The 25,725-nt window shown below is 48.9% G+C and overlaps 1 protein-coding gene across 1 annotated transcript in view; it reads left to right on the plus strand.

Moving 5' to 3' along the window:
• LOC105065491 (protocadherin gamma-A7) overlaps positions 1–25,725 on the plus strand; it is a 126,611-nt gene that overhangs the window by 93,391 nt on the left and 7,495 nt on the right. Inside the window, exon 4 of the mRNA XM_074355060.1 lies at positions 19,300–19,358. Within this exon, the coding sequence (XP_074211161.1) occupies positions 19,300–19,358 (59 nt within the window). The remainder of the gene's footprint in view (positions 1–19,299; positions 19,359–25,725) is intronic.

Raw genomic sequence — 25,725 nt, forward strand, 5'->3', positions numbered from 1 at the left:
TGTCATATAGTCTGAAGTCAGGGAGCATGAATGCCCCAGCTCCTTTCTTCTTTTTCAAGATTGTTTTGGCTATTTGGGGTCTTACGTGGTTCCATACAAATTTTAACATTTTTTGTTGCACCTCTGTAAAGAATGTCATTGGTAATTTGAGAGGGACTGCATTGAATCTGTAAATTGCCTTGGGCATATTGGCCTTACTGTTAGAGGGAAAACTACTTCAGCTTTTAAAAGCTAGTTTTTGGAAACTACAATGTCAATTAAGTGGTGGTGACTGTGGAAAAAATGATGGATAAGTCAGTATATCTGAAAAGCCCAGTAGTCAGTGTATTTCAAACTTTAATGTACATTCAAATCATCCCCATATTTCCGATTCTGTTTCAGTAAGTCCAGAGTGGGGCATTTCTGCATTTCTAACAAGCTCCCAGGTAATGCCCATGCCACTGGTCCTTGGCTTACATTTTGAGTACCAAGTGACTGGGCTATATATAGTCTGTATGCTAAATTCTAAATATATTCTATAGAATGTATTTAATTCTATAGAATGTATTTAATTCTATAGAATGTATTTAATTCTATAGAATGTATTCTATGTTATGATACCTGTCACCCTTCTTGGTGGTTTGGACAATTGTTAAATTTGAGTATTTCAAACTAGAGGTTTTAAGAGATAAAAGTATTGAGGATATGGAGAGACAGGTCAAATGTGGCTTTTTTAAATTATTTTTTTCTTTTTTCTTTATGGGGGTAGGTAATTAGGTTTATTTATTTATATTTGGAGGAGGTACTGGCGATTGAATACAGGACCTCATGCATTCTAAGTATGCACTCTACCACTTGAGATATACCCTGCCCCTCAAATGTGGCTTTTTATCTCTTCAATAAATACTTTATATATACTTAATTCCTATGTACCTATCTAACCTGTCTGCCTGCCTCAGGATTCTGTTACACTTCAGAAAGGACTGTATGCAGTCAAAGTGATGTTCAAGATCAGTGTGCAGAAATAGTATAAGGTTCTTTATTCTTTACATCCAGTATCTAATGGGTTGATGTACATCATTAATTGAGGCTTACTCTGCCAGGTATTTTATCGGCTTTTTTCGTTTAATAAGATAGGAACCCAGGAACCCTCAGAGGATGGTTTGTTGTCCAAAGATGTACACCTCAGTTCTAACTTATTTCATAGATGACTCTCTTATACATTATCCTAATCATTGTTTCGTAACTACAATCCTATGTGCAGAAAACTTGAGGCTCTTTATTCTGTGGCTAAAGTCTTCGTATTTCTGATACCTCAGTCATTTTATAAATGTCCCATGTGGTAAACCTGGCCTTTTTTCTTTTCTGTTTTTTTTGGGGGGTGGGGTGGGGTGGGGTGGGGTTATACTTTGTTAGCAATGCAACTTCTCTTTGTGGCATATGATCTTGAGAAACGGATTGATCAAGCAAGGGGAAGAAACAGTAGAGATTATGCTCACTGGGAAAGACACAATAGGAAAATTTCACATTGCTCCCTGGTTCTTAAGAAGTAAGAGTGAAGCAACAACATCTACTTTAAAAAGAAATCTGAACTGTATTTTAAAATTTCATGAAACCAAGTTAAACCCAATAGATGGCAGCTCTGTAGATTTTCTCTACTTAGGACGTGACCTGGAATTCTACAGTGTCATTTCATAAGAGATTTTAAAAAACTGAAATTAACACGTCCACAGAAGTGCTAAATGCCTTCGTTACAGGTAGAGTCTGGCTAGATGAGTTTTACCCAGGCCTCCAACAAACCAGATAACGTTGCGTCGTTTTTGGTTTGGCTTGATCCCCCTTAAAGACAGCGGTTGAAGTGTTTAATAGGCCTTGGTTCGGCTTGAAGACTTGCAGAAACAGCAGCTTCCATCACCCTGTAGTTGGCTTTCCAGCTAAGGTGGGTTTCCGATGTACAGATACTGCCAAGGAACTCTGGCTTTAAACTCTGGAAGAAAGCCAGAAGAAAGAAGTTCCTGGCGCTAGCACTTGTCCCGCTCAAAGAGCCGGGCGCTAGCGCATTCTTCGTGCAGTTATTGGCGGGGACTCTGCGTGCCGCTGTCGGCCAATGAAGACGCTGGATATCTGGCCCCGGCCCGTCCCCTCTCGGCGCCGCGGGATGAGGCAGAGACTGAACAGCCTGCGAGCAAATCAAAGGCATCCAGAAAGCCATGTCCGACTCGGAGCCCAGCGCCCAAGCGCTAGCCCGCTGAAAGTTTTTCATCAAAAGAGCCGGGACGATCTGGACCCCGCTAAGAGGAACTGCCTTTGAGTGAGATGGTCCCGGAGGCCTGGAGGGGCGGACTGGTAAGCACCGGGAGAGTGGTGGGAGTTTTGCTTCTTCTCGGTGCCTTGCACAAGGCTTCCGCCGCCGTCATTCGCTATGAGATCCTGGAGGAAAGAGAGAAGGGTTTTGTGGTGGGCAACGTGGTTAGGGACCTTGGTTTGGATCTCGGCAGCCTGTCAGCCCGCAAGCTCCGGGTGCTGTCCCGAGCTAGCCGAAGATTCTTTGAGGTGAATCGGGAGACGGGAGAGATGTTCGTGAATGACCGCCTGGATCGAGAGGAGCTCTGCGGGACACTACCCTCCTGCACCGTAACTCTGGAGTTGGTAATGGAGAGGCCGCTAGAGCTGTTCAGCGCGGAAGTGGTGATCCAAGATATTAACGACAACAATCCTTCTTTTCCTACCCGGGAAATGAAATTGGAGATTAGTGAGGCTGTAGCGCCGGGGACGCGCTTTCCGCTCGAGAGCGCGCACGATCCCGACGTGGGTAGCAACTCTTTACAAACCTATGAGCTGAGCCGAAACGAGTACTTTGCGCTTCGAGTGCAGACGCGGGAAGACAGCACCAAGTATGCGGAACTGGTGCTGGAGCGCGCTCTGGACCAGGAGCGAGAGGCAAGTCTCCAGTTAGTGCTGACAGCGTTGGACGGAGGAACTCCGGCTCGCTCCGCCAGCCTTCCTATTCGAATCATAGTGCTGGACGCGAATGACAATGCGCCCACCTTCAACCAGTCCTTGTACAGGGCGCGCGTCCTGGAGGGTGCACCCCCTGGCACTCGCGTGGTGCAAGTCCGTGCAACGGATCTGGATGAAGGCCCCAATGGCGAAATCATTTACTCCTTCGGTAGTCACAACCGTGCTGGCGTTCGGGAACTATTCTCCTTAGACCTCGTAACTGGGGTGCTGACAGTCAAGGGTCGACTGGACTTTGAAGACACGAAACTCCATGAGATTTACATACAGGCGAAAGACAAGGGCGCCAATCCCGAGGGAGCACATTGTAAAGTTTTGGTGGAGGTTGTGGACGTGAATGACAATGCCCCGGAGATCACAGTTACCTCTGTGTACAGCCCAGTCCCCGAGGATGCCCCTTTAGGAACTGTCATCGCTTTGCTCAGTGTGAGCGATCTGGATTCTGGGGAGAATGGGCTGGTGACTTGCGAGGTTCCACCAGGTCTCCCCTTCAGCCTTACATCTTCCCTCAAGAATTACTTTACTTTGAAAACCAGCTCAGCCCTGGATCGGGAGACTGTGCCAGAATACAACCTTAGCATCACGGCTCGAGATGCGGGAACCCCTTCCCTCTCAGCCCTCACGACAGTGCGGGTACAAGTGTCCGACATCAATGACAACCCTCCACAATCTTCCCAATCTTCCTACGATGTTTATGTTGAGGAAAATAACCTCCCTGGTGTTCCAATACTAAACCTAAGTGTCTGGGACCCCGATGCCCCGCAGAATGCTCGCCTTTCCTTCTTTCTATTGGAGCAAGGAGCTGAAATCGGGCTAGTGGGACGCTATTTCACAATAAATCGTGACAGTGGCGTCGTGTCATCGTTAGTGCCCTTGGACTATGAGGATCGGCGGGAGTTCGAATTAACAGCTCACATCAGCGATGGAGGCACTCCTGTCTTGGCCACCAACATCAGCCTGAACATATTTGTCACTGATCGCAATGATAACGCCCCCCAGGTCATATACCCTCGACCTGGCCAGAGCTCGGTGGAGATACTGCCTCGAGGTGCTGCAACGGGTCACGTGGTCACGCGGGTGGTAGGCTGGGATCCTGATGCAGGGCACAATGCCTGGCTTTCCTACAGCCTCTTGGGAGCCCCCAACCAGAGCCTTTTTGCTGTGGGACTTCATACTGGTCAAGTCAGCACTGCCCGCCCAGTGCAGGACACAGATTCGCCCAGGCAGACTCTCACGGTCTTGATCAAAGACAATGGGGAACCATCACTGTCCACCACAGCGACCCTGACTGTGTCAGTAACCGAAGAATCTCCTGAAGCCCGGGCTGAGTTCCCTTCCAGCTCTGCTCCCGGGGAGCAGAATAAAAATCTCACCTTCTATCTACTTCTCTCTCTAATCCTGGTCTCCGTGGGGTTCGCAATCACTGTATTGGGAGTGATCATATTCAAAGTTTACAAGTGGAAGCAGTCCAGGGACCTCTACCGAGCCCCCGTGAGCTCCCTGTACCGAACACCAGGGCCCTCTCTGCACGCAGACGCTGTGCGGGGAGGTCTCATGCCCCCACACCTTTACCATCAGGTGTACCTTACCACTGACTCGCGCCGTAGTGACCCGCTACTGAAGAAACCTGGTGCCGCCAGCCCGCTGGCCAGCCGCCAGAACACGCTGCGAAGCTGCGATCCGGTATTCTATAGGCAAGTGTTGGGTGCAGAGAGCTCCCCTCCGGGACAGGTAAGGGTTAGCAGGTCATCCTGGAATGACATTAATGCTTTTTATACCTGCATAACATTCAGGGAGGTATGGAGCTTTGTTTTTGGTTTTTTTCCTCAGTGATGAAATTGTTTTCCTAATTAGACATCCACATTTTCTTCCCAGGTCCATTGTAGTGCCTTTGTGGGGGAGGGGGCTGACCCATTTAGGACTGTGGTTTGTGGTTCCACACAATGTGGAGTTAATTGACTCATCTGTGGGCCCAGTTCACACCTTAAGCACTCACTTGCTGTCACAACTAACCAAGCCTGTTAAAGGGCCATTAAGCTATAATTCAAGATCTCAGCACTCAGAGCTTAGCTTGGTGTCATTGCATTGGAACAAGCTGCTGGAAAACTAACCAGTGGCAGCTGCTAGGAATATAAAAACTACCTCATCCGTCCATCTTTCAAATGGTTGCCACATCTGCGTTAAAACTAATGGTTTGCTTATGATTTGCCTTTGCCTACACAGATCCTGTACCTCATTCTCTGATGATTTTCTATGAGAAATATAAAATTCTAGGGTCTTTTAAATTTTATTTCAAGCACAGTACTGGAAATGATGTGGGTATTACTTACAAAATATTTTTATGTTACAATAGTAAGGCAGGCTTATTATAGAAAATTTGGAAAGTACAGAAAAGTATAAAGAAAAATATTAAAATTAACTATATTCCCCAAATCCAAAGGTAACCACCATTAATTACAGAAGTAAAGTGATCAGTTATTTTGAAAATAAATCCAGATAATCTAGAAAAACAAAGTACAAACGGAAAGTTCTTTTGTAACCAGCTTTATTCCCTATCCTTTCAGCATAATTTTTTGTAGGTATACACAGAGTGTGAAATGTAAGTAAATTCATAGCCTGAGAAAAAGATAAAACTTTCATTTATTTGGGATAGTGTTCAGGTGACTGCAAGGCCTTTGTCTTGGAGTGAAACTTAAGGTACTTCCAATTGTGGGAGAACTGCAGTTCCCACAAACTGTTACTTAGTAATAACAAAGTGTATTACTGCCATCAACCATCGGATTTGCCAGTTAGACATAGGAAGCTCCACCACTTACCAACTATGAGTCCTTGGCCAAGTTAATCTCTTATCTCAGCCTTTTCCAAGAGTAACAAGGGTTTTATAAGATTAGTGCATAATATAATGTATGTACAATGCCTGCTGTTTCACAAGTTAAAAAATTCGTAGCTGCTGTTGTTGTTATTATTATTATTAGTTTTTTATCCACCCCAAATCTTAAATACATTTTGGAAATGAGCAAATCTGGAGACAGCCAAAGATGAGAAAGTAGAGACATATATGGAAAGACTAAAGAAGGATGAAAGCCAGAGAGAAGCAGCTTCTGCTTTTCTGGTCAGACTGGAAAACAACTGGCATTTTTGCTAGAATGATGTTCTCAAACTTGGTTGCACACCAGAATTACCTAGGGACCTTTTATTCTCATTCTTTTTTAAATGGAAGTGTAATCAGTTTACAATGTTGTGTAAGTTTCTGATGTACAGCGTAATGTTTCAGTCATACATGTACATGCATATATTCCTTTTCATATTCTTTTTCATTACATGTTCCTATAAGATTGACTATAGTTCTCTGAACTATACAGTAGAAACTTGTTGTTTATCTATTTTATATATAGTAGTCAGTATCTGCAAATTTCGAACTCTGAGTTTACCCCTTCCTACCCTATTTCCCCTCACCCTGGTAAGCGCAAGTTTATTCTGAGTCTGCTGTTTTGTAAATAAGTTCATTTGTGTCACCTAGGGACCTTTTAAAAATTCTGAAGCCCAGGCCACATCCCAGATGGATGAGAGCACAATCCCTGGGGGTGGGACACAGACATGAGCATTTTTGAAGGTCCCAGGTGATTCCAATGTACAGACAAATTTGAAAATGATTGCCCTAGGACCTGCTGGTCTATCAGTTAGCATATTTTTGAGGCAGTGTTATTCTGGTGTTCACAGTACCAGGAGCCAGCCTCTTTGGGCCAGGGTGAACTTAAAAAAAAAAAATCCATGATGTTATTTTCCAACTTTAAAATGTTACATAGTATAGCTCTAGGAGAGCACTGAAGGGAAGAGGTAAGATATTTCAGTCATCTAAAGAGATCTTCCTAAACCACTAGCACCTGAGCAACTATTTCTTTGAAAATCTAGAGCTGGGTAATGGGTATAGGGTTTCTTTTGGGGGTGACAGATTTTTCTGTCATTATTACTATGGTGTTGGTTGCATCATTTTAGTGTGTGTGACTATACTAAAAACCACTGATTTGTACATTTTAAATGGTTGAATTATATGAATGAAAACTCAAAAAGCTGCTTTTAAAATCTAGGGTTAGGAGACTGACATACCTGGCATAAAAAGGTCAAGCCTAGGATAGGTAGGATTCAGGATTTATGATGCTCCAGTCCTAGTAATACAGACTGTATGCCTGTTTGTTTTGGTGTAAACTTAGAGATATAAGGACCTGAGACCTAAAAGAGGTCTAGCAGTTGGATATTAAATGCCATCAGTAAAGAGCTAGTTAATGGTCACAGGGACGATTGACTGGTAGAAAAATCATTTAAGATGTTACAGAAATAGGCTTTATTTCTTTCCAGACAGACCAGGGTGGAAATGAAGGGATTGTAGTATTCCACATACTAGTTTAGCTTTAGACAATTCTCCTAACTTTTCTGAACTCCAGGGTTCTCATTATAAAATCTTTCCAAATTGTGTGACAGTGAAACATAATGCATATAAAATGTCTGTCCTCAATATAAAGTACTGATAAAGTGCAAGTATTCAATAAATATTTGCTGAACTAATAAATGATAAGATCACTAATTCACTAGTTATTGAGCATCCCTATGTTCTACACACTTTATAAGATGAGAAGACACAGTCCCTGCCATTATGGTACACAGAGTACCATAGGAGATAGACATACACAAAAAAAATGATAATGGATATCTGTGTAGTACAAGAATCAATGGAAGCAGAGGAAAGGAGACATCTAAGGCAGCTTGGAGAAATCAGGAAGACTTCATAGAGGTGATGCTTGATCTGAGAACTAAAGGTTGAGTAGTAGATTGTCAATAAAGGGGAAAAGGTGATAGGGAGGGACTCTTGCAACAAATTCCATGCAGAGGGATAATGGTATTTCATTATTGCTGAACCTTTAAGTGTGTTTGTAGAACAGTCTTTCAGGAGATAAAGTGAAGCAAGTAGACAGGAATTAAAGCTTGAGTTATCTTTAGGCCATGCGAAAGAGTTAATTTTATTCTGTATCCATGATAGTCATTGCAGAATTCTGTACTGACACACATATGCTATCAGGGGTTTTTGCTAGTTTGTTTTGGAGGGATTATTCTGGCAGCCATAAGTGAAATGGATTGAGGACAATTGGGACTGGAGACAAAAAGAACAGTTAGAAGGCTACTGAAATATTTGAGGAGAAGACTGATAAATGCTTGATGCAGCACAGTGACAGTATAGATGTAGGGAGTTGACTGTAGTGAAATCATCAGGACTTGCTCAGTGACATGACATAGGGAATGAGGGAGAGGAATGAGTCAAGGTTGGCCCTCCTTACTCCTCCCTATTGTGACTGAGGCAGCTGGGTGGACGATGGTGTCATTCTACTGAGATAGTGAATCCTGGCATAAACACCTGATAGGTCAGACGGATTCACACCTCTGGCATTCCATGGGAGAAAGTTCGGGGGTTTGGGGGTAAAAGAATACAGGATGCCAGATACCTCCCTTTGAGACCAGAATGCTGGTTGCTGGCCTCACCATCAAAAAATGTGGGGAGGAAAAGAACCAGGTTTTGCCGCTGGTTTTGGGAGCCAGTGGTAACTTATGTGAGGATTTGGATGAGTTAAAGAAAAAAAACTCAAGTCAGGTCAGACTGGATTTTTCTCTCTATACTTTGGTGTGTTTGCCTCTCAAATTACAGTTTGCAGGTAACTACAGTGTGAATTGAGCTGTGTTTCTGCATTTGTGTAAGGTGGTAGCCAGGCACCGTGGGGTGGGGGGTGGTTCTGGATCGGGTAGGTGTGGGGTAAGATCAAATCTCCGCTTCCAAAAGGCCCTCCAGGGATCAGTGAAAAACTTGCTCTTTGGAAACAGTCTCTGTTGGTAATTAACAACATATCAAGCAGACCGTGGTGTCAAAGGAGATTTGTAGGCACAATGCTGTTGGTAGCTGATCTCAATCATTCAGGGAAGCTATTAAATCTGTGAACATTAGCATTCTGCCAGCTAATGAGATCCAGTCCTTAGTGTCTCAGACATGCTGATTCCTTACTGATTTGGAAAATCTCCCTCTCCTGGCTTCCTCCACCCTGCTTCATCCCCTTCCATACTGTCCTTGAAATCAATGAATGGTAATTTAATATATCACCAGCAAGTGTCTGAATAAGAGAGGTTTGGTTTCTGCTGTGCCTTCTATTATGACAAAAACGTGTACTGCATAGATTTAATTGGCTACATTAATGTGTAAGCCTTTTCTGCAAAGAGGTGGATATGTTTCTGAATAATCTGCAGAGGGGCAGAGTTTTTAGTATGTGGCAGTGCTTCTAATTAGCTGTTGCTCTAATACAATCAGATTGAGGCAGAAGCTACTCATTTAGAATATTGGTAGATGACAACACTGGCTTGAACAAAGTGACCAGTCTCAAATGGCTACTCACTCTCTGGGCTGCAGGTTGCTAGGGCTCATGCTGTCGCTGTTTTCCCCACCGAAAAGGGGCGGGGCGGGGGGGAGGGTTGGTGTGTTAAGAAAAAAAATACATATATGTTGTCTGCCTTAACACAGAGGTAATAACCCGTGGGGAAAAAATGCTGTTGAACAGGAGGAAGGCAAAAAGATAGGTGGTTTTGTTTTTTGGTTTTTGGGTTTTTTTTTTTTCCTCCAATTCTGCGACGCATTAACCCTGCTGCTATTGGGACGTTCTCTGCTTAGCCTATTGGCTGAGCCCAGGAGCCGCTGTCTACCAATCGGGTGGTGGAAGGCAGACAAATCTACCCCGCCACCAGCAAAAAACGGCGCGTAACCCTTGCGGCGCCGGCCCAGCCGCGCCAGAACTGGCGCGGGGAAAGGGAGATAGGTGTCTCCAGCTGCTGTGGCCGTTCTGGGGCGGGTCGGCTTATTCCGCTTCTCAGGACCAGATAGTGAACTAGCTGGCGGCAGCAATGCTCCGCAAGGTGAGAAGCTGGGTAGAAATCTGCCGGGGGGCTACCCTTTTGTTCCTTTTTTGCCACCTGGGTTACGTTTGTGGGCAGATCCGCTACCCGGTCCCAGAGGAGTCACAGGAAGGGACTTTTGTAGGGAATGTCGCCCAAGATTTCCTGCTGGATACAGAGAGTCTGTCAGCTCGCAGGCTGCAGGTCGCTGGAGAGGTGAACCAAAGACACTTCCGTGTGGATTTGGACAGCGGAGCCCTGCTCATCAAGAATCCAATCGATCGAGAGGCACTGTGTGGGCTCAGTGCCAGCTGCATCGTGCCCCTGGAGTTTGTAACGGAAGGGCCTTTGGAAATGTACAGAGCGGAGGTAGAAATCGTGGATGTGAATGATCACGCCCCCCGATTTCCTCGGCAGCAGCTGGACTTGGAAATTGGGGAGGCAGCTCCTCCAGGACAGCGTTTCCCCTTGGAAAAGGCTCAGGATGCAGATGTTGGGAGCAACTCCATCAGCAGCTATAGACTAAGCTCCAATGAACACTTCGCACTGGATGTCAAGAAGCGCAGCGACGGCAGCCTGGTCCCAGAGCTGCTCCTAGAGAAGCCTTTGGATCGGGAAAAGCAATCAGACTACCGCCTGGTCCTGACTGCTGTGGATGGAGGGAACCCCCCGAGATCGGGCACCGCGGAGCTCCGGGTGTCAGTGCTGGACGTGAATGACAACGCCCCAGCCTTCCAGCAATCCAGCTACAGGATTAGTGTGTTGGAGAGCGCGCCAGCCGGCATGCTGCTCATCCAGCTCAACGCCTCTGACCCGGACCTGGGTCCCAGTGGTAATGTCACCTTTTCTTTCAGTGGTCACACCCCTGATCGTGTGAGAAATCTCTTTAGCCTACATCCCACTACTGGAAAGCTTACCCTACAGGGGCCCCTAGACTTCGAGAGTGAGAATTACTACGAATTTGATGTTCGGGCTCGTGATGGGGGTTCTCCAGCCATGGAGCAACATTGCAGCCTTCGGGTGGATCTCCTGGATGTAAATGACAATGCCCCCCACATCACAGTGACCTCAGAGCTTGGGACTCTCCCTGAGAGTGCAGAACCTGGCACTGTGGTGGCGCTCATCAGCGTGCAGGACCCGGATTCAGGGTCAAATGGAGATGTGAGCCTCCGTATTCCTGACCACTTGCCCTTTGCCCTCAAGTCTGCCTTCAGGAACCAGTTCTCCCTGGTGACTGCTGGCCCCTTGGACCGAGAGGCCAAATCCAGCTATGACATCATGGTCACTGCTTCTGATGCTGGGAACCCTCCTCTGAGTACCCACAGGACTATTTTCCTCAATATTTCAGATGTGAACGATAACCCACCCTCTTTCTTCCAGAGGTCACATGAGGTGTTTGTTCCAGAAAATAATCGCCCAGGGGACCTGCTCTGCTCCCTTGCAGCCTCTGATCCAGACTCTGGCTTGAATGCGCTTATCTCCTACTCTCTCCTAGAGCCCAGAAATCGAGATGTGTCAGCTTCTTCCTTCATCTCTCTGAACCCCCAGACAGGAGCTGTTCATGCTACTCGATCCTTTGACTATGAGCAAACACAGACACTACAGTTTGAGGTGCAGGCCCGGGATCGGGGCAACCCACCCCTTAGTAGCACCGTGACAGTTCGTCTATTCGTGCTGGACCTCAATGACAATGCCCCAGCTGTGCTGCGCCCTAGGGCCCGGCCTGGTTCCTTATGTCCCCAAGCACTGCCTCCATCAGTTGGTGCTGGCCACCTAGTCACAAAGGTGACCGCTGTGGACTTGGACTCAGGTTATAATGCTTGGGTTTCGTATCAGCTCCTGGAGGCCCCAGATCCCAGCCTGTTTGCGGTCTCCCGCTATGCTGGGGAGGTGCGGACGGCCGTTCCCATCCCAGCTGATCTCCCGCCACAGAAGCTGGTCATTGTGGTAAAGGATAGTGGTAGCCCACCGCTCTCTACCTCTGTTACTCTCCTAGTGTCCTTGGAAGAAGACACTCATCCAGTTGTCCCCGATCTTCGAGAATCTTCAGCTCCAAGGGAAGGAGAATCCCGCTTGACCCTCTACTTGGCTGTATCGCTAGTGGCAATTTGCTTTGTCTCCTTTGGCTCATTCGTGGCACTAATCTCGAAGTGCCTGCGTGGGGCTGCCTGTGGAGTGACCTGCTTTCCCGCTGGCACCTGTGCCTGTCTCACCCGCTCTCGAAGGAGGGAGGGGCTTCCTCCTTCCAATGGGATCCTCCGAATCCAGCTAGGGTCAGATGATCCTATCAAGTTTGTTGATGTGGGCGGCCACTCTCATGGCTGTACACCCTTGGCTTCTGCACCCACTCGGAGCGATAGCTTCATGATGGTGAAGTCACCCAGTGCACCTATGGCAGGGGAACCTGTTCGCCCAAGCTGCCCACCCTCTGATCTTCTCTATGGGCTAGAGGTGAGACCTTTGCAGGCTCAGCCAATGCTTGAGGGTTATTCTGATGCAGACGTATGGCTGGGCCATGTCCCAGAGAGTACTGGTCTCTCTGTAAGAGCCCGTAGTGATGTCACCGTTTTTGTGAGTGGTAACTATGTGGTAGATGCTGTGCTTTCAGAAGTGTTTTGTGAATTAACCAGGGTGTTGTCAGATGAGTACTTGGACTGGGTTATGCCCTTATCTGAGAGTAAGAAGTGGAAATACATGATGAAGAGCCAGGGTTTTGTGGAACCATGCTGTTGGAATGAGGGAGCGTAGACGGCTCTGGTGAACAAGGGTAGGATGTACCAGGCAGGATGTGCCTAAACCCTGGGGGCTGCCTTCTCTACTCCTTCTGAATGAGGGGGTCAAGGTCTGTACTACCTTAACTCTAGGTTACACTTCCCAATGGATTGAAGGGAACTAATACCTTTGCCCCACAGTATCAACTACTCCATAACCCACTGTGAAATGCACTCTCTGCTTGAAATGTAGCAGAGAACAAAAAGAGGAAAGAGCCAAGGGAGTAGAGAGGCATCAGGTGGAAGCAAGGAACTTGTTGTCCATGTCTTCAGGACTCCCAATCAAGTCCCCACTGGGATTTGAGCTAGATGCAGTAGATTGGGGCAGGGAAACATCACCTCTTCGTGGGGGAAAAAGCTGTTAAGTGAAATCACTTAATATCAAAGAAGTGTTCTACTGCTAGGCATTCATAGAGACAGCCACTCTTGTAGTCTGTAAGTACAGGTCATCTGAACTGATGAAACCATGAAGCCTGGAGGCCATGCCTAGCCTCTCACCAACTTCCTTGGGTGACCTGGATCAGTTTCAGGAATGTTGTCCCCGCCACAAGCTGTGATTCCCATTCCACAGCTCAATTCTGGGACCTCAGAAACACTGACTCCTTATATATAGCCATCAGCTGACATAGAGATTCCTCGAAGTACTGCTGGAGAGTCAGAGCAAGACTCTAAAGGGTCCTAACACCTCTTTTCTCTCACTTTAGCAGCGTGTGGCAAGATGGGGGGAGTGGGGAGGGGGTAACAAATGGGCTTTGCCTCCATGAGGACAAGATTTTGTTGGTTCAAGCAAAGTAGTGGGAGCTTCTGAAGTCATGCAGGAAGTTACTGGGATAGAACACTGAGAAGTTTTGTACCACTTTGTCTTCCCTGGTGAGCACCATCTGAGCTGTCAAACTTTGCTGCCAAGGGGGCTAAATCAACCTGCGGCATGAAATAAATGGGGAGGTAGGAGGCTTCTGTGACAGATTTACAGCGCCTGTTCCTAAGGTTTCCAGGACCGTGGAGACTTTATAATTGGCTGAGAGCAGACAGACTTTTGGGCCAATCAGACTCAGAGCAGAGGTGGGGGATCTGCTCTTCATGCCCGCCTCTCCTCCCCCAGCTCCCCAGCTCCACTCAGATTCAATTCCCCTCCCCCCCCCACCCCCGCCATTTGGTGACTAAGAAGAACTGCTGTGGGCAGACAAACCTCGGAGCAGTTTTTAAGAGGCTGGAAGGAGACATAAGAGATTTCAGCTGCTACATTCCAAGCCCTGGGTCTACCTTGGAGACAGGACAGCACAGAGTCAGTGTCCAGGAATGGACTTCTGGGTCATGGGGCCCAAGACAGCCCCACAGCTCGCTGGGAAATGGCAAGTGCTGTGCATGTTGTCCTTGTGCTGCTGGGGCTGGGTGTCTGGGCAGCTGCGTTACTCAGTGGTGGAGGAGTCTGAACCGGGGACGCTGGTGGGGAATGTTGCTCAGGATCTCGGCTTAAAGGTGACAGATCTGTTGAGCCGCCGACTGCGGTTGGGCTCTGAGGAGAATGGGCACTATTTTTCCCTGAGCTTGAGGAGCGGTGCTCTGGCAGTGAATCAGAAAATTGACCGAGAGAGACTGTGTGGAGCCAGCACCAGCTGCCTGCTGCCAGTACAGGTGGTGACTGAACACCCCCTGGAATTAATCCGTGTAGAGGTAGAAATTCTGGATCTCAATGACAATTCTCCTAGCTTTGCCACTCCTGAGCGAGAGATACGCATCTCAGAATCAGCTGCACTTGGGGCACGATTCCCACTGGATAGTGCCCAGGATCCAGACGTGGGCACCAATACTGTGAGCTTCTATACTCTAAGCCCCAGCAGCCACTTCTCTCTGAATGTGAAGACCCTAAAAGATGGGAAGCTGTTCCCAGAGCTGGTGCTTGAGCAGCAGCTGGACCGTGAAGCCCAGGCAAGACATCAGCTGGTGCTCACTGCTGTGGACGGGGGTGTCCCAGCCCGCTCAGGGACCACCCTTATCTCTGTCACTGTGCTGGACATCAATGATAATGCTCCAGCCTTCCAGTCCTCAGTTCTCCGTGTAGCACTCCCAGAGAATACACCCATGGGTACACTGCTGCTCCGCCTCAATGCCACTGACCCGGACGAGGGCACCAATGGCCAACTAGACTATTCTTTTGGAGACCATACATCTGAGGCAGTGCGGAATCTCTTTGGCCTAGACCCTAGCAGTGGAGCAATCCATGTGTTGGGTCCCATAGACTTTGAGGAGTCAAGTTTCTATGAAATTCATGCAAGAGCCCGTGACCAGGGACAGCCAGCCATGGAAGGCCACTGTGTGATTCAAGTGGATGTGGGGGATGCCAATGACAATGCCCCTGCGGTACTCCTGGCCTCTTTGGTCAACCCTGTCCTGGAGAGCACACCAGTGGGCACAGTGGTGGGATTGTTTAACGTGCGGGACCGAGACTCAGGGAGAAATGGTGAAGTGAGCCTGGATATCTCTCAGGACTTGCCATTTCAGATTAAGCCTTCTGAGAACCACTACTCACTGCTAACCAGCCAGCCTTTGGACCGTGAGGCCACATCCCACTATATCATTGAGCTGCAAGCCCACGATGCGGGCTCACCTCCCTTGCACGCACATCTCACCATCAGACTCAACATTTCAGATGTTAACGACAATGCACCCTACTTCACCCAGCAGCTCTATACTGCTTACATCCCAGAAAACCGACCTCCAGGCTCCCTTCTCTGCACCGTGGCTGCCTCTGATCCAGACACTGGGGATAATGCCCGCCTCACCTACTCCATTGTAGGGAACCAGATTCAGGGAGCCCCAGCCTCCTCCTTTGTATATGTCAACCCTGAGGACGGGCGGGTCTTTGCCCAGCGTACCTTTGACTATGAGTTACTGCAGATGCTGCAGATCATGGTGGGCGTTCGAGACTCTGGTTCTCCCCCACTGCACGCTAACACATCTCTCCATGTGTTTGTCCTGGACCAGAATGATAATGCCCCAGCCGTGCTGCACCCCAGACCCGGCCGGGAACTCTCAATCCCCCAGCGTCTTCCTCGCTCAGCCCCTCCTGGCTCCTTGGTCACCAAGGTGACAGCCGTAGATGCTGATGCAGGCCACAATGCATGGCTCTCCTATTCACTGTTGCCGCAGTCCACAGCCCCGGGACTGTTCCTGGTGTCTGCACACACTGGTGAGGTTCGAACAGCCCGGGCTTTACTGGAGGATGACGCTGACACACAGCAGGTGGTGGTCCTAGTGAGGGACAATGGTGACCCTTCGCTCTCCTCTACAGCCACAGTGCTGCTGATTCTGGAGGATGAGGACCCTGAGGAAATGCCCAAATCCAGGGACTTCCTCATTCACCCTCCTGAGCGTTCAGACCTTACGCTTTACCTCATTGTGGCTCTTGCAGCCATCAGCCTCTTGTCCTTAGTCACTTTCACCTTTCTGTCAGCTAAGTGCCTTCGGGGGCGTGGGGGTGGGGGTGGGGGCCCGTGCTGCATGCGCCGGGACTCGCCCTCTCGCGAGTTCTACGCGCAGTCCAGCCCCAACCTACAAGTGAGCTCAGACGGCACACTCAAGTACATGGAGGTGACGCTGCGGCCCACGGACTCCCACAGCCATTGCTACCGGACGTGCTTTTCACCGGCCTCGGATGGCAGTGACTTCACTTTTCTAAGGCCCCTCAGCATCCAGCAGCCGTCAGCTCTGGCGCCGGAGCCTGACGCCTTCCGGTCCCGCTCTAACACGCTGCTCGAGCGGAGCCAGGTGAGGGGCTCGGCGTGACCCCTGGGGGCGGCAACCGAGAAGCCGCCCATCCACATCAGGGCCTTTGAACTTGCAGCCACCGCTCTGCTGCGGGCTCTACCCGAATGTCGGGACTGTTTGGACTGATTGCGCAATACCAGAGGTGTGGGCGAGGCAGGGATGGAGCTCTGAGCCCCGGGAGGTGACGGTGACTGTGGGCCTGGGGGTGAGGATAAGACCGACCCTGCCCCCACACGCCAGAAAAGGCTGGGGTCGGGCGATCATTTCGGCGACTTCCGCTGGGGTGGGAGTCCGGGTGCCGGTAGAGGTGCACACCTGCAGCTGGCCCACTCCGTGGGTCTTCAGGTTTCTTTTTAGGTTTCTTCCCACTCCCTCGACGTGTGACTGCTCTGTTATTCTCAACCCTCCTTATTCCTACAGGAAACCAACGTATTCGTTGGCAGGACAGAGGTGCACCCGCGGGGCCCTCCGCGCAGAACACACTCACGAGCCGCGCACAGCGCACGGGCTCCCCACGCCTCACCTGCGCGCGCGCACGCTCGTCGCACTTGGCCTTCCACGCACGCCGCGTTTACTGCCAGGTGCACACGCACGGGCTGTCCTAGCCCCCTTACCGCTTCCCTCCCACGCCGCTGCCGGCCCCAGAGGTCCTCACTGCTGACTCCGGGGAGGCGACATCCCAGGTGGTCTCCGCCTCAGGGTCCCAAAAGGAGCTCCTCCCATCCCCGCCCCGAAATGCCTCAGGGCTGGCCTGAGCCCACTGCGGGGAGCATGGGGGCTGCTCTAGGGGCGGGCGGGACTCTGTGACCCGCGGGCTGGCCGGTCCGTTAGGCTAAGGGCTCCGTGCAGACGGCGTCGGCACCTCCAGCCCAGAAGCCTAGCTGGAGCTGGCCGAACCCCGTTGTGGCCCGCGGCGCGGCGGGGCCCAGCCTGGGACCTGAGCAGTACCACCATCCTGTCCTCTCTCAGAAAGTGGGAGCCTGGAGTGCAAGGGCTCTGGGCGCTCAGAGATAGGCTTTTGGCTCCGTCGTAACCACAATGTTCCCAGAGATCTAGGATCGGGGCTTTAGGGGTGCCCAAAGCATCTGAGACTCTGGCAAGTCCTTTTTTCCCTGGCTGATGGAAAGCCACAGCCTCTGTCAGATGCCAAGGTGCCCTGATAAGTGGGGAAACTATAATAGTAAAAAGCACATGTTTCCACAACTGGGGAGCTTTATACAAAAAAATATCTATACACCACTCTGTTGCTACTGAGTCAGAATTATATTTTGAAACAACACCCCCATGTGATTATGATAGCTGATTGACTCTTACTACACACTTACCACAACATCTCATTTGTTCTTCGCAATGCTTTTGTTTAGCTAGTAGCATCCCTCCCTTGTAACTGAGTTTCACAGAGATCAAGTGACTTGCTCAAGTTCACAGGGTGAGTGACAGAGAAAGATCTAACCCAAGACCAACTCCTGAATTCGTGCTTTCAGTCATTTGGTACTTGTAAAGCTGGCGGGTAGGAGGGATGGTTTGCATCTGCTGGGTTGGAGCAGAGGTGTGATTCTTTCCCTTTTACGACCTTACATGTGGAGGAAAGTCCTTTGGGGTTCTTTATCCCTGAGCAGACTTAACTCAACAAACTTAGACCCGCCGTCCTTAGGTAGGTTGTGAGTTTGCCCAGCTTTTCTCCTCCAATCTGTCAGAGTTACTGCAGCTCAGTGTAGATTCTACTGCTCCTAAGAATACAGTGACCAGACATCCCTGTGCCCTTTCCCACCTCAGCCCAGGAATGGTGCTAGTGACTCCTGTTGCACCTGGGATGCTAAGTTTCTGGGTTCTGCTCACATCACTGCCACCTGTGAACCTTAGAGTGAGTCATTTGGCAGCCCTGAGTCTTCCTTCTCCCCAGTGTAATCGGAGATGCTCACACCTCCCGCTCTGCTCCTGGGAGTTGAGTGTGAGAATCAATTACCAGCACACCCCAGAACGGAGAGGAGATGGCTCTAGGAATGTTCCATGAGAGTGTGTGATGGGATAACACACCCTCTGGGAAAGCTGGGAGGGGCTTGGGAGTGAAGTGACCGATTAGAGCCCCACACCTTCATCCAGGTGGGAGGTGGCTAGAGATCTGCCTCTTGGGAGCCCTGTAGATTGAGTTGGCTCTGCTTGAAGGCTGTGGGAGCTTGATCTTTGCTGGGCTCCATCCCAGCAGTTCTCTCTGTCCCAGACAGAGCAGCCTTGTTCTCTCCTCCTGGGTCACAGCCATTGTCTGGCACAGAGTTCTGGGGGTGAGAGGTGATGTGGGGTTTGGATGCCCTGCAAAGGCTCAGTCTGGCATAATTCCTAAATTAATAGTGTATTTAGCTGTGGGAAGGGATCCTTGAGAGCCAAGGGTCTGAAGGAGCTGTCCCTCTGAATGTGATAGGCACAACCTGGCATGAAAAGGGTTACCCCGAGCAGCAGCCATCTTGCTGCAGAAGATGCTTTGTTCACAGCTGAGGAGCTGAATGAAATTCTTTCCAGGGCTGCTGGAATTCTCATCTAAAAGCCTCCTCTGCCACTTTTAGGGTCCTCTGTAACCCCCTCCCAGTTCCACAGAAGACACTTCCAGCCCTTGAATCTTGGCTCCAGAGTTCTGAGACTGAGGGCAGGGAGGAAGGGGCCATTGCTTTAGCAAAGGAAACTGGTTTGCTCACTATAGTCTGATAAATGTGATTTTGTCTCTGTCTCTGGTGCCTCAGACCTCTGAGACCTGAGGTATACTTCGTATTTGAAGAAGAGCCTACCCTCCCCTTACCTTAGCCGACTTGGGTACTCAGCCCCTTTCCCTCTGTTTTCTCCACAGCAAGCCCCGCCCAACACGGACTGGCGTTTCTCTCAGGCCCAGAGACCCGGCACCAGCGGGTAGGTGACTGTCTCTCCAGCCCACCCTCTTCTCTGCGGCATTTTTCTCAGTGATGGGTGTGGGAGGAGATGGGGGAGGGCTCAGCATTCGCTACGAATGGCTTCCTCACTCTGTTCCAGATTTCAGGGAGGTTTTGGTATATTGGGGGCTGGTACACAAACCCCAGAAGGAAGAGGCTCCTACTCTGGCTATTTTGGAAACTCAATTCACACACTCTTCCCCTTCCTTCTCTCTACCACTCAAACATTTTCCTGTCTACCGGGGGTGGGGGAGCTCTGTGGGAAAAAAAAATGGTCTTAAGGTGGTCTCTGGGTGAAGAGGAGGCTTCTTGGGTCTATCTACTGGCTATGGCCCCCTGCTCCGGGTTTGGCCGGGCCCCATCCTGACTGGGGTTCGGGCAGAGAAATCTGGGACAGGAGACCGAGAGGAGGTGCTGTCAGCAGTCAGAGCCTCCTCCAGAGCCGGCAGGAAAGAGCCCAGGCTGAGGGGAGGGAGGTCAGGCAGCTGTGGGGAAGTGGAGACGGTACAGCTGGAGGTGGGGCACGTTCTCCCCCAGCCTGCGCCTCCTCCAGGATGCCCGCTGGGCCCCCTTGGTCCTGCCTTCTCAGCCTGCTGGCCTTTAGTCTCTGACACTCTTATCTCTGCATCCTTGCCTCAGTCTCATCTCAGTTTGCAATCTCTGCCTCACCCCCTCTTGCTCCGTCTCTATCTCAGTTTCTGTCTTTATTGCTGTATCTCTACCCTCTGTGTCTTGTCACACTGATCTGTGCCTCACGCCATGCCTGCTGTGGCTAGGTGCTCAATAAATGTGGAATCAATGAATAAATGTGGCTCCTCCTTAGTCTCAGTCTGTTTCTCCTTTCCTCTCTCTCTCCCTGTCTCTGTCCTTGATCTCTGTCTCTCCTTTCATCATTCCCTAGTGTCCTTGTGTTCTGCTGTCTCCAGTCTCTTTGTTTCTGTCTCTCACTATGTCTTTCTCCTCTGTTCTCAGCCTCTCTGTGTCTCCTTGTCTCTCTCTAAGTCTCTTGTCTGTCCCTTTCTGCCTCGCTGGGTTTCTTTCTCTGTTGCCCTCTCTTTCTCTCCTGTCTCTCTTTTATCCTGTCTTTTACTCTGTGTTCCTGTCTCTTGTCTCTCATTTCTTTATACTTGTGGGCAAGCCAGCACACACATGCCTGCCCCCCCGCCCCCCCCCCCACATGCAAACACACACAGCCTTTGATCTCTGCTCTCTACCATACACCCTCCTATCCAGGCTGCCCCAGCTGCTTACTTCAATCTGGTATGAATTCCTGCTAAGACAGGAAACCCCCCCCCCCAGGGGTGGAGGGTGGGGGAAGGACTTCAGCAGAAGGACCTGTGGTGGGTCTGGGGAGAGTGGGCTGGGCTCTGGGCCAGGCCTCCCTGTGAGAAGTCAGGAGCCTGGGGGAGTGCAGGGAGCCCAGGAGAGGGAGGGAGAGCAGAGCCCGGGCTGTCTTCCCTCCTCCTCACTCCTTAGACCCTTGCTGCCACCATTTCCCCAGATGCTAGAGATGCCCTCACTGCCCCAAAAACCTGGGACACCTGGGTGTCGGATGGAGACTCCAGCCCCCAGGCATGTGCAGTCCTGCCTCTGGTGTTGAGATCTCCAGGCAGTTCCCAGAAGGTAGCATGCCAGATGGCATGCACTGCCCTGGCCCCTCCTTTGATGCCAGGTGTCTCCTTTCTCCCCACTTCCCATACATTAGGTCACTCATGTATTTGTTTATGTATTTATTCATTCAACAAATATTTATTCAGCATCTACTATGTGCCAGGCCCTGGGCTAAACCCTGGCCTGCAGAGTGAACCAGCAGACATGATTGCTGAACTCATGGGCTTCCACACCAGCAGGGAAGACAGAAAATTGACAGCAAATCACACTTAAAAAAAATTATATATATATATAGTTACAAATCATAACAAGTTCTGAGAAGAGGGTCACGTGAGTGTAAAGGGGGAGGAGGATGGCGAAGGCTTCCAGGGGGAAGTGACATGTGAGCTGAGGTGATGAGAAGCACGGGGCAACTTGTGTTCCCTTTACCCACCTCCTCCCCAGGCCCTGAGGCAGAGCGCCCTGCTGAACTTGCGGGAGCTCCACCAGTTGCCTCTGATGTGCCTTCTGGATTGGGTGCCTTACCTCTGCCTTTAGTCCCTTTCATCAGTGGAGAGACTTGGCCTGAAAAACATGGGGGAGCTCTTGGGGAGATGGGAGAGCAGGCTCAGGAGCTCTCCCTTCCTTAGTTACCCTGAGGGGGATGGAGCAGACATTTCTGGTTCAGTTCCAAAGTGGCCCAGATGAAATCAGTGTTAGGGGCCCAGTCCAGCAACTACCACTTCCCTCTTTCATTCATTCAGTAAATAATTAGGAAGCACTTACTATAGGTGTAGGAGATATAAAATAAATGTAATCCCTGCCCTCAGGGAGTTGACAGTGTATTAAGGGAGACAAATGGTAACCAAATAATCACTGAAAAATGTCCGATTACAGCTACTGTAAATGCTTGGAAGAGCAGAGCCTGGTGGTGAGAGCATAGAATAGGGATTTGCCCTGGTCAGGGAGCAGGAGGACATCCAGGAAGAAATGAGGCTGTGGATTAACTAGCTGAAGAAAAAAGAGGGAAGAGCATTCCAGGTGGAGGAAGAGCACTTGCAAAGGCCCTGTGGTGAGGCCTCACAGGATGACAGGGAAATTTCCTTTGCTGCTGTTCTGATGAGTCCGTGGGAGGGAGAAGATGGAGAGGGGAAATTCCTCTTACTCAATCAAACCCTGGCCCTCAACTGCTTTTCTGGCCCATCTTGGCTACTGGCACACCAGGTTCAGAGCAGGCTTAGTGTTGAGTTCTTCAGTAAACCAGGTTCAAGTTCAAGCCAGCACTGTCACCTTACTTACACAAAAGAAGTCTTCTGAAATCCCCGCCCCCCAGGTGTACCTCCTCCCCACCACTACCCCTTCTCAGGTCTTCCTTTTGGTTTCTGATCCCAACAGCTGTTGCTCAAACTCTCCTTTCTCAGCTGGCTGTACCCCATAGGCCTCGCCCTGCAGCTGTTCCCAATCTCTGCCTTGAGAAGTGTCTCCATTTGATCTCCCCTGGTCTCCACACTGTTCTATTTTGGTGGCTTCATACTGTCCTTCCCCTTCTATTCTGCAACCCACCCTCCTCCAGGGAGACTATCCCTGCCCTCCCTCAGTTTGGGCAGTCATTCAACAAACAAATAGTAACTTATTTCTTTCTGCTTATGAAATAACCTATGCTCATTATAGAAACATAAGAAATAGTTAAGACCATTTAAAAGAAGAAGACCCCATAATTTTACAACCCAGGGAAACCACCACTCACTTTTTTTTAATATGGAAAATTTCAAATCTATACAAAAATAGAAAGATCCGTGTCATGAGCCTCTCTGGCCCCACTATCCAGCTTCAACTGACATGTTTCACTTCCATCTCCTCTCATTGATTTATTTTAAAAAAAAATCTCAGCCATCGCATGATATCATCTGAGTCTTCACTATCTTTAACAGATGATTCATTTTTTAAAACACATAAGTCCCAGAAATAATCTTAAGAAACTAACAATCTGTTAGTTTATTAATATGATATTATTACAAACATCATCAGATATTTAGTGTATATTCACATTTCCCCAATTATGTATCTCCCTCTGTTACCTGGTTTGCACGCTTACTCAAATTAAGGGCCATATTTTATATTTGGCTGAATGTCTCACATGTCTTAGGCTCTCTTAAAATTTTTATATGTGTATTTCAAGTCTGTTCCTTTGTGCAGTTAAACACACACGGGCTGCGGCTGCTCCTGCTTCCCCTTCTCTTCCTTCTGTTGCTTCTGCTGCTGCCTCTTTTTATTCTTCTTTTAAAAATCTGATTCACCTACGTAAATTGTTCACAGAATATCAAGAACTCTCATTCCCAGTCAAGTGATATTTCTCAGTGGTTTCTTTCCTTTTTTTTTTGTAGTCATTGAGGTCATACCGTGTCCATCAGTATTTTAGCCTTATTTTTTTTCCCTCTTTGTATGACATCGTGAGAATTTCCTCGTGTCAGTAAACAATTCTTGAAAATTGTTTTTTTTTGAAGCAAGATTATTTATTAAATTGACACTTAATTGTTGCATAATCGCCCCTTATATGGACAAAATGTATATTTTAAAATGCTGGTAGACTTTTACTACATAAACACTTCACATGTGTTTAGATTTAATACAGTGAAACCCAGGCTCCTGTCAGGGATGACTTTCCCAGATTTTTCCCTTTTTCTGAGCATGATCAGGGAGCATTTTACCACAGCCCAGCCTCTGGGCTAGTCCCTCACACATCTGCCCAGAGTACAAGAATACAAATGCCTTAGGGTGAGAACTGTATCTGTCATCTCTTAAATCCTAGGGCCTGTCACAGGCACTGACACATGGTGCTTGGAAAACGGCCAGTTAGATGTAGTCCATCTCTTTCACTTTCATTTTTTCACTGTTCCCCAAATCCTAGAAGAGTCTCCTGTCGCTGCTGCCAGGGCTCCGGGGCCTCCAGGCTGAAGCCCAGCATGTTGTCCTGTGTAAGAGCACAGGCTCGGGAGTGACATTAGCCCTGTTTCAGGTTGCAGCTCTGCCTGTTGCCAGCTGTGTGGTTTGGGGAAAGTCTCTCCACCTCTCTGAGCCCCAGTTTCGTCTGCTGGGAAATAGGGACACTTCTAACACTTAGCTGCAGGTGGTTCCGAGGCTGGAATAGACAACATGTATATAATTTAGCCAGCCCAGGACCCAGGGAATAGGAAGCTCTCAGTAAATGGTTCAAAAAAAAGTCTCTTTCCGTTCATCTCCTGCCCAGCTTCAAAGAGCTGGCAGCCTGCCCGGGTGGTTGGCCTCCAGCCTTGAGCCATTTCCCTAGAATCCTCCTTTCAGCCCAGGCCCATGGTTCCAGGCCCACCCTTCCACTGAGTTTTATTCCCCAGGCCACGTGATCCCCCCTCCGCCCCGCGATGGTGTCCTCCTAACCAGGTGTCTGACCCTGTTGTCTTCCCCACAGCCCCAGAGCTCCCCTCCCTGCTCCCAACTGCCCTGCTCTCCCCACTCTGTCCCCAAGCGGCCCTTCGCCTCCACCTGAGCCCCCTTGCCTCAGCCCCGGGGAGAGCGGAGCCTGGCTGCAAGTCAAGACTCCTGGATTTTCATGGAGACAGAGGTGGCTGGGGCCCCATCCCTGGGTTCCTGTCCTCCCAGAGGTGTCCCCCCAGCCCTCGGTCTTCTCATAGGAGCAAAAATGATCTTTAAATACTTAAATCCGAAGGCCTCAGTGGCTTTTTGGTGGTCTCATCTTAGGATGAGACCAAAATCTTTGGTGTCCACTCTGCAGCCCTCAACCCTGACCCGCCCTCTCTCCGTGTTTCTTTTACTCTTTGAACATACACGCTCCACTCAGTATATACTCCCTCTGCTTGGAAAGCTCTCTCCCAACACTACCTTTCTCCTAGATAACTTAATTTTACCCCTCAGTTTGTTACTTTGAAATGTTTCAAACCTCTCAAATTGAAAGAATAGTGTATGGAACATCCAAATACTTTTTACCTAGATTCATCAATCATTAATATTTTACACATTTTGCTTTCTCTCTCTCCCTACTCAAAACACCCTCCCCCCATTTTTCCTTTCTGAACCAATTGAGAGTTGTAGACATCGTAACATTTGAAATACTTCAGAATCTATCTCCTAATAACAATATTCTCATTCATAACCACAAAAGAATGATCGCATTTGAGGAATTTAACATTAGTGGAATAATACACAGTCCGCTAGCAGATTTTCGTAAACGTTCTCCTAATGTCCTTTTAACCGGTTTTTTTTTTTTTTAAACTCCAGGATTCAGTGAAGGAGCATGAATTGCATTTGCTTGCGTTGTCTCTTTCATCTCCTTTAATCTAAAGCAGCCTCCTTACCTTTGGAGGGGTTGGTTTTTTTAATGACATGGGCATGTTTTAAAGAGTCCAGGCCAGTCATCTTAAAATGTCCCACAGTCGGGGTTTGCTGATCATTCTCTCTTGGTAAGATCAGGTTACGCAGTCTGGTTTTTTTTTTTTTTTTGAAACATTTTTTATTGAGTTATAGTCATTTTACAGTGTAGAGCACAATTTTTCAGTTATACATGAACATACATATATTTATTGTCCCATTTTTCTTCGCTGTGAGCTACTACAGGATCTTGTATATATTTCCCTGTGCTGTGCGGTATAATCTTGTTTATCTATTCTACATATGCCTGTCAGTATCTACAGATTTTGAACTCCCAGTCTGTCCCCTCCCACCCCCCTCCCCTGGTTACACAGTCTTGTTAAGAAGACTGTGGG

The sequence above is a fragment of the Camelus bactrianus genome, chromosome 3 (assembly GCF_048773025.1).
Source record: "Camelus bactrianus isolate YW-2024 breed Bactrian camel chromosome 3, ASM4877302v1, whole genome shotgun sequence".
In the NCBI taxonomy this organism is placed as follows: domain Eukaryota; kingdom Metazoa; phylum Chordata; class Mammalia; order Artiodactyla; family Camelidae; genus Camelus; species Camelus bactrianus.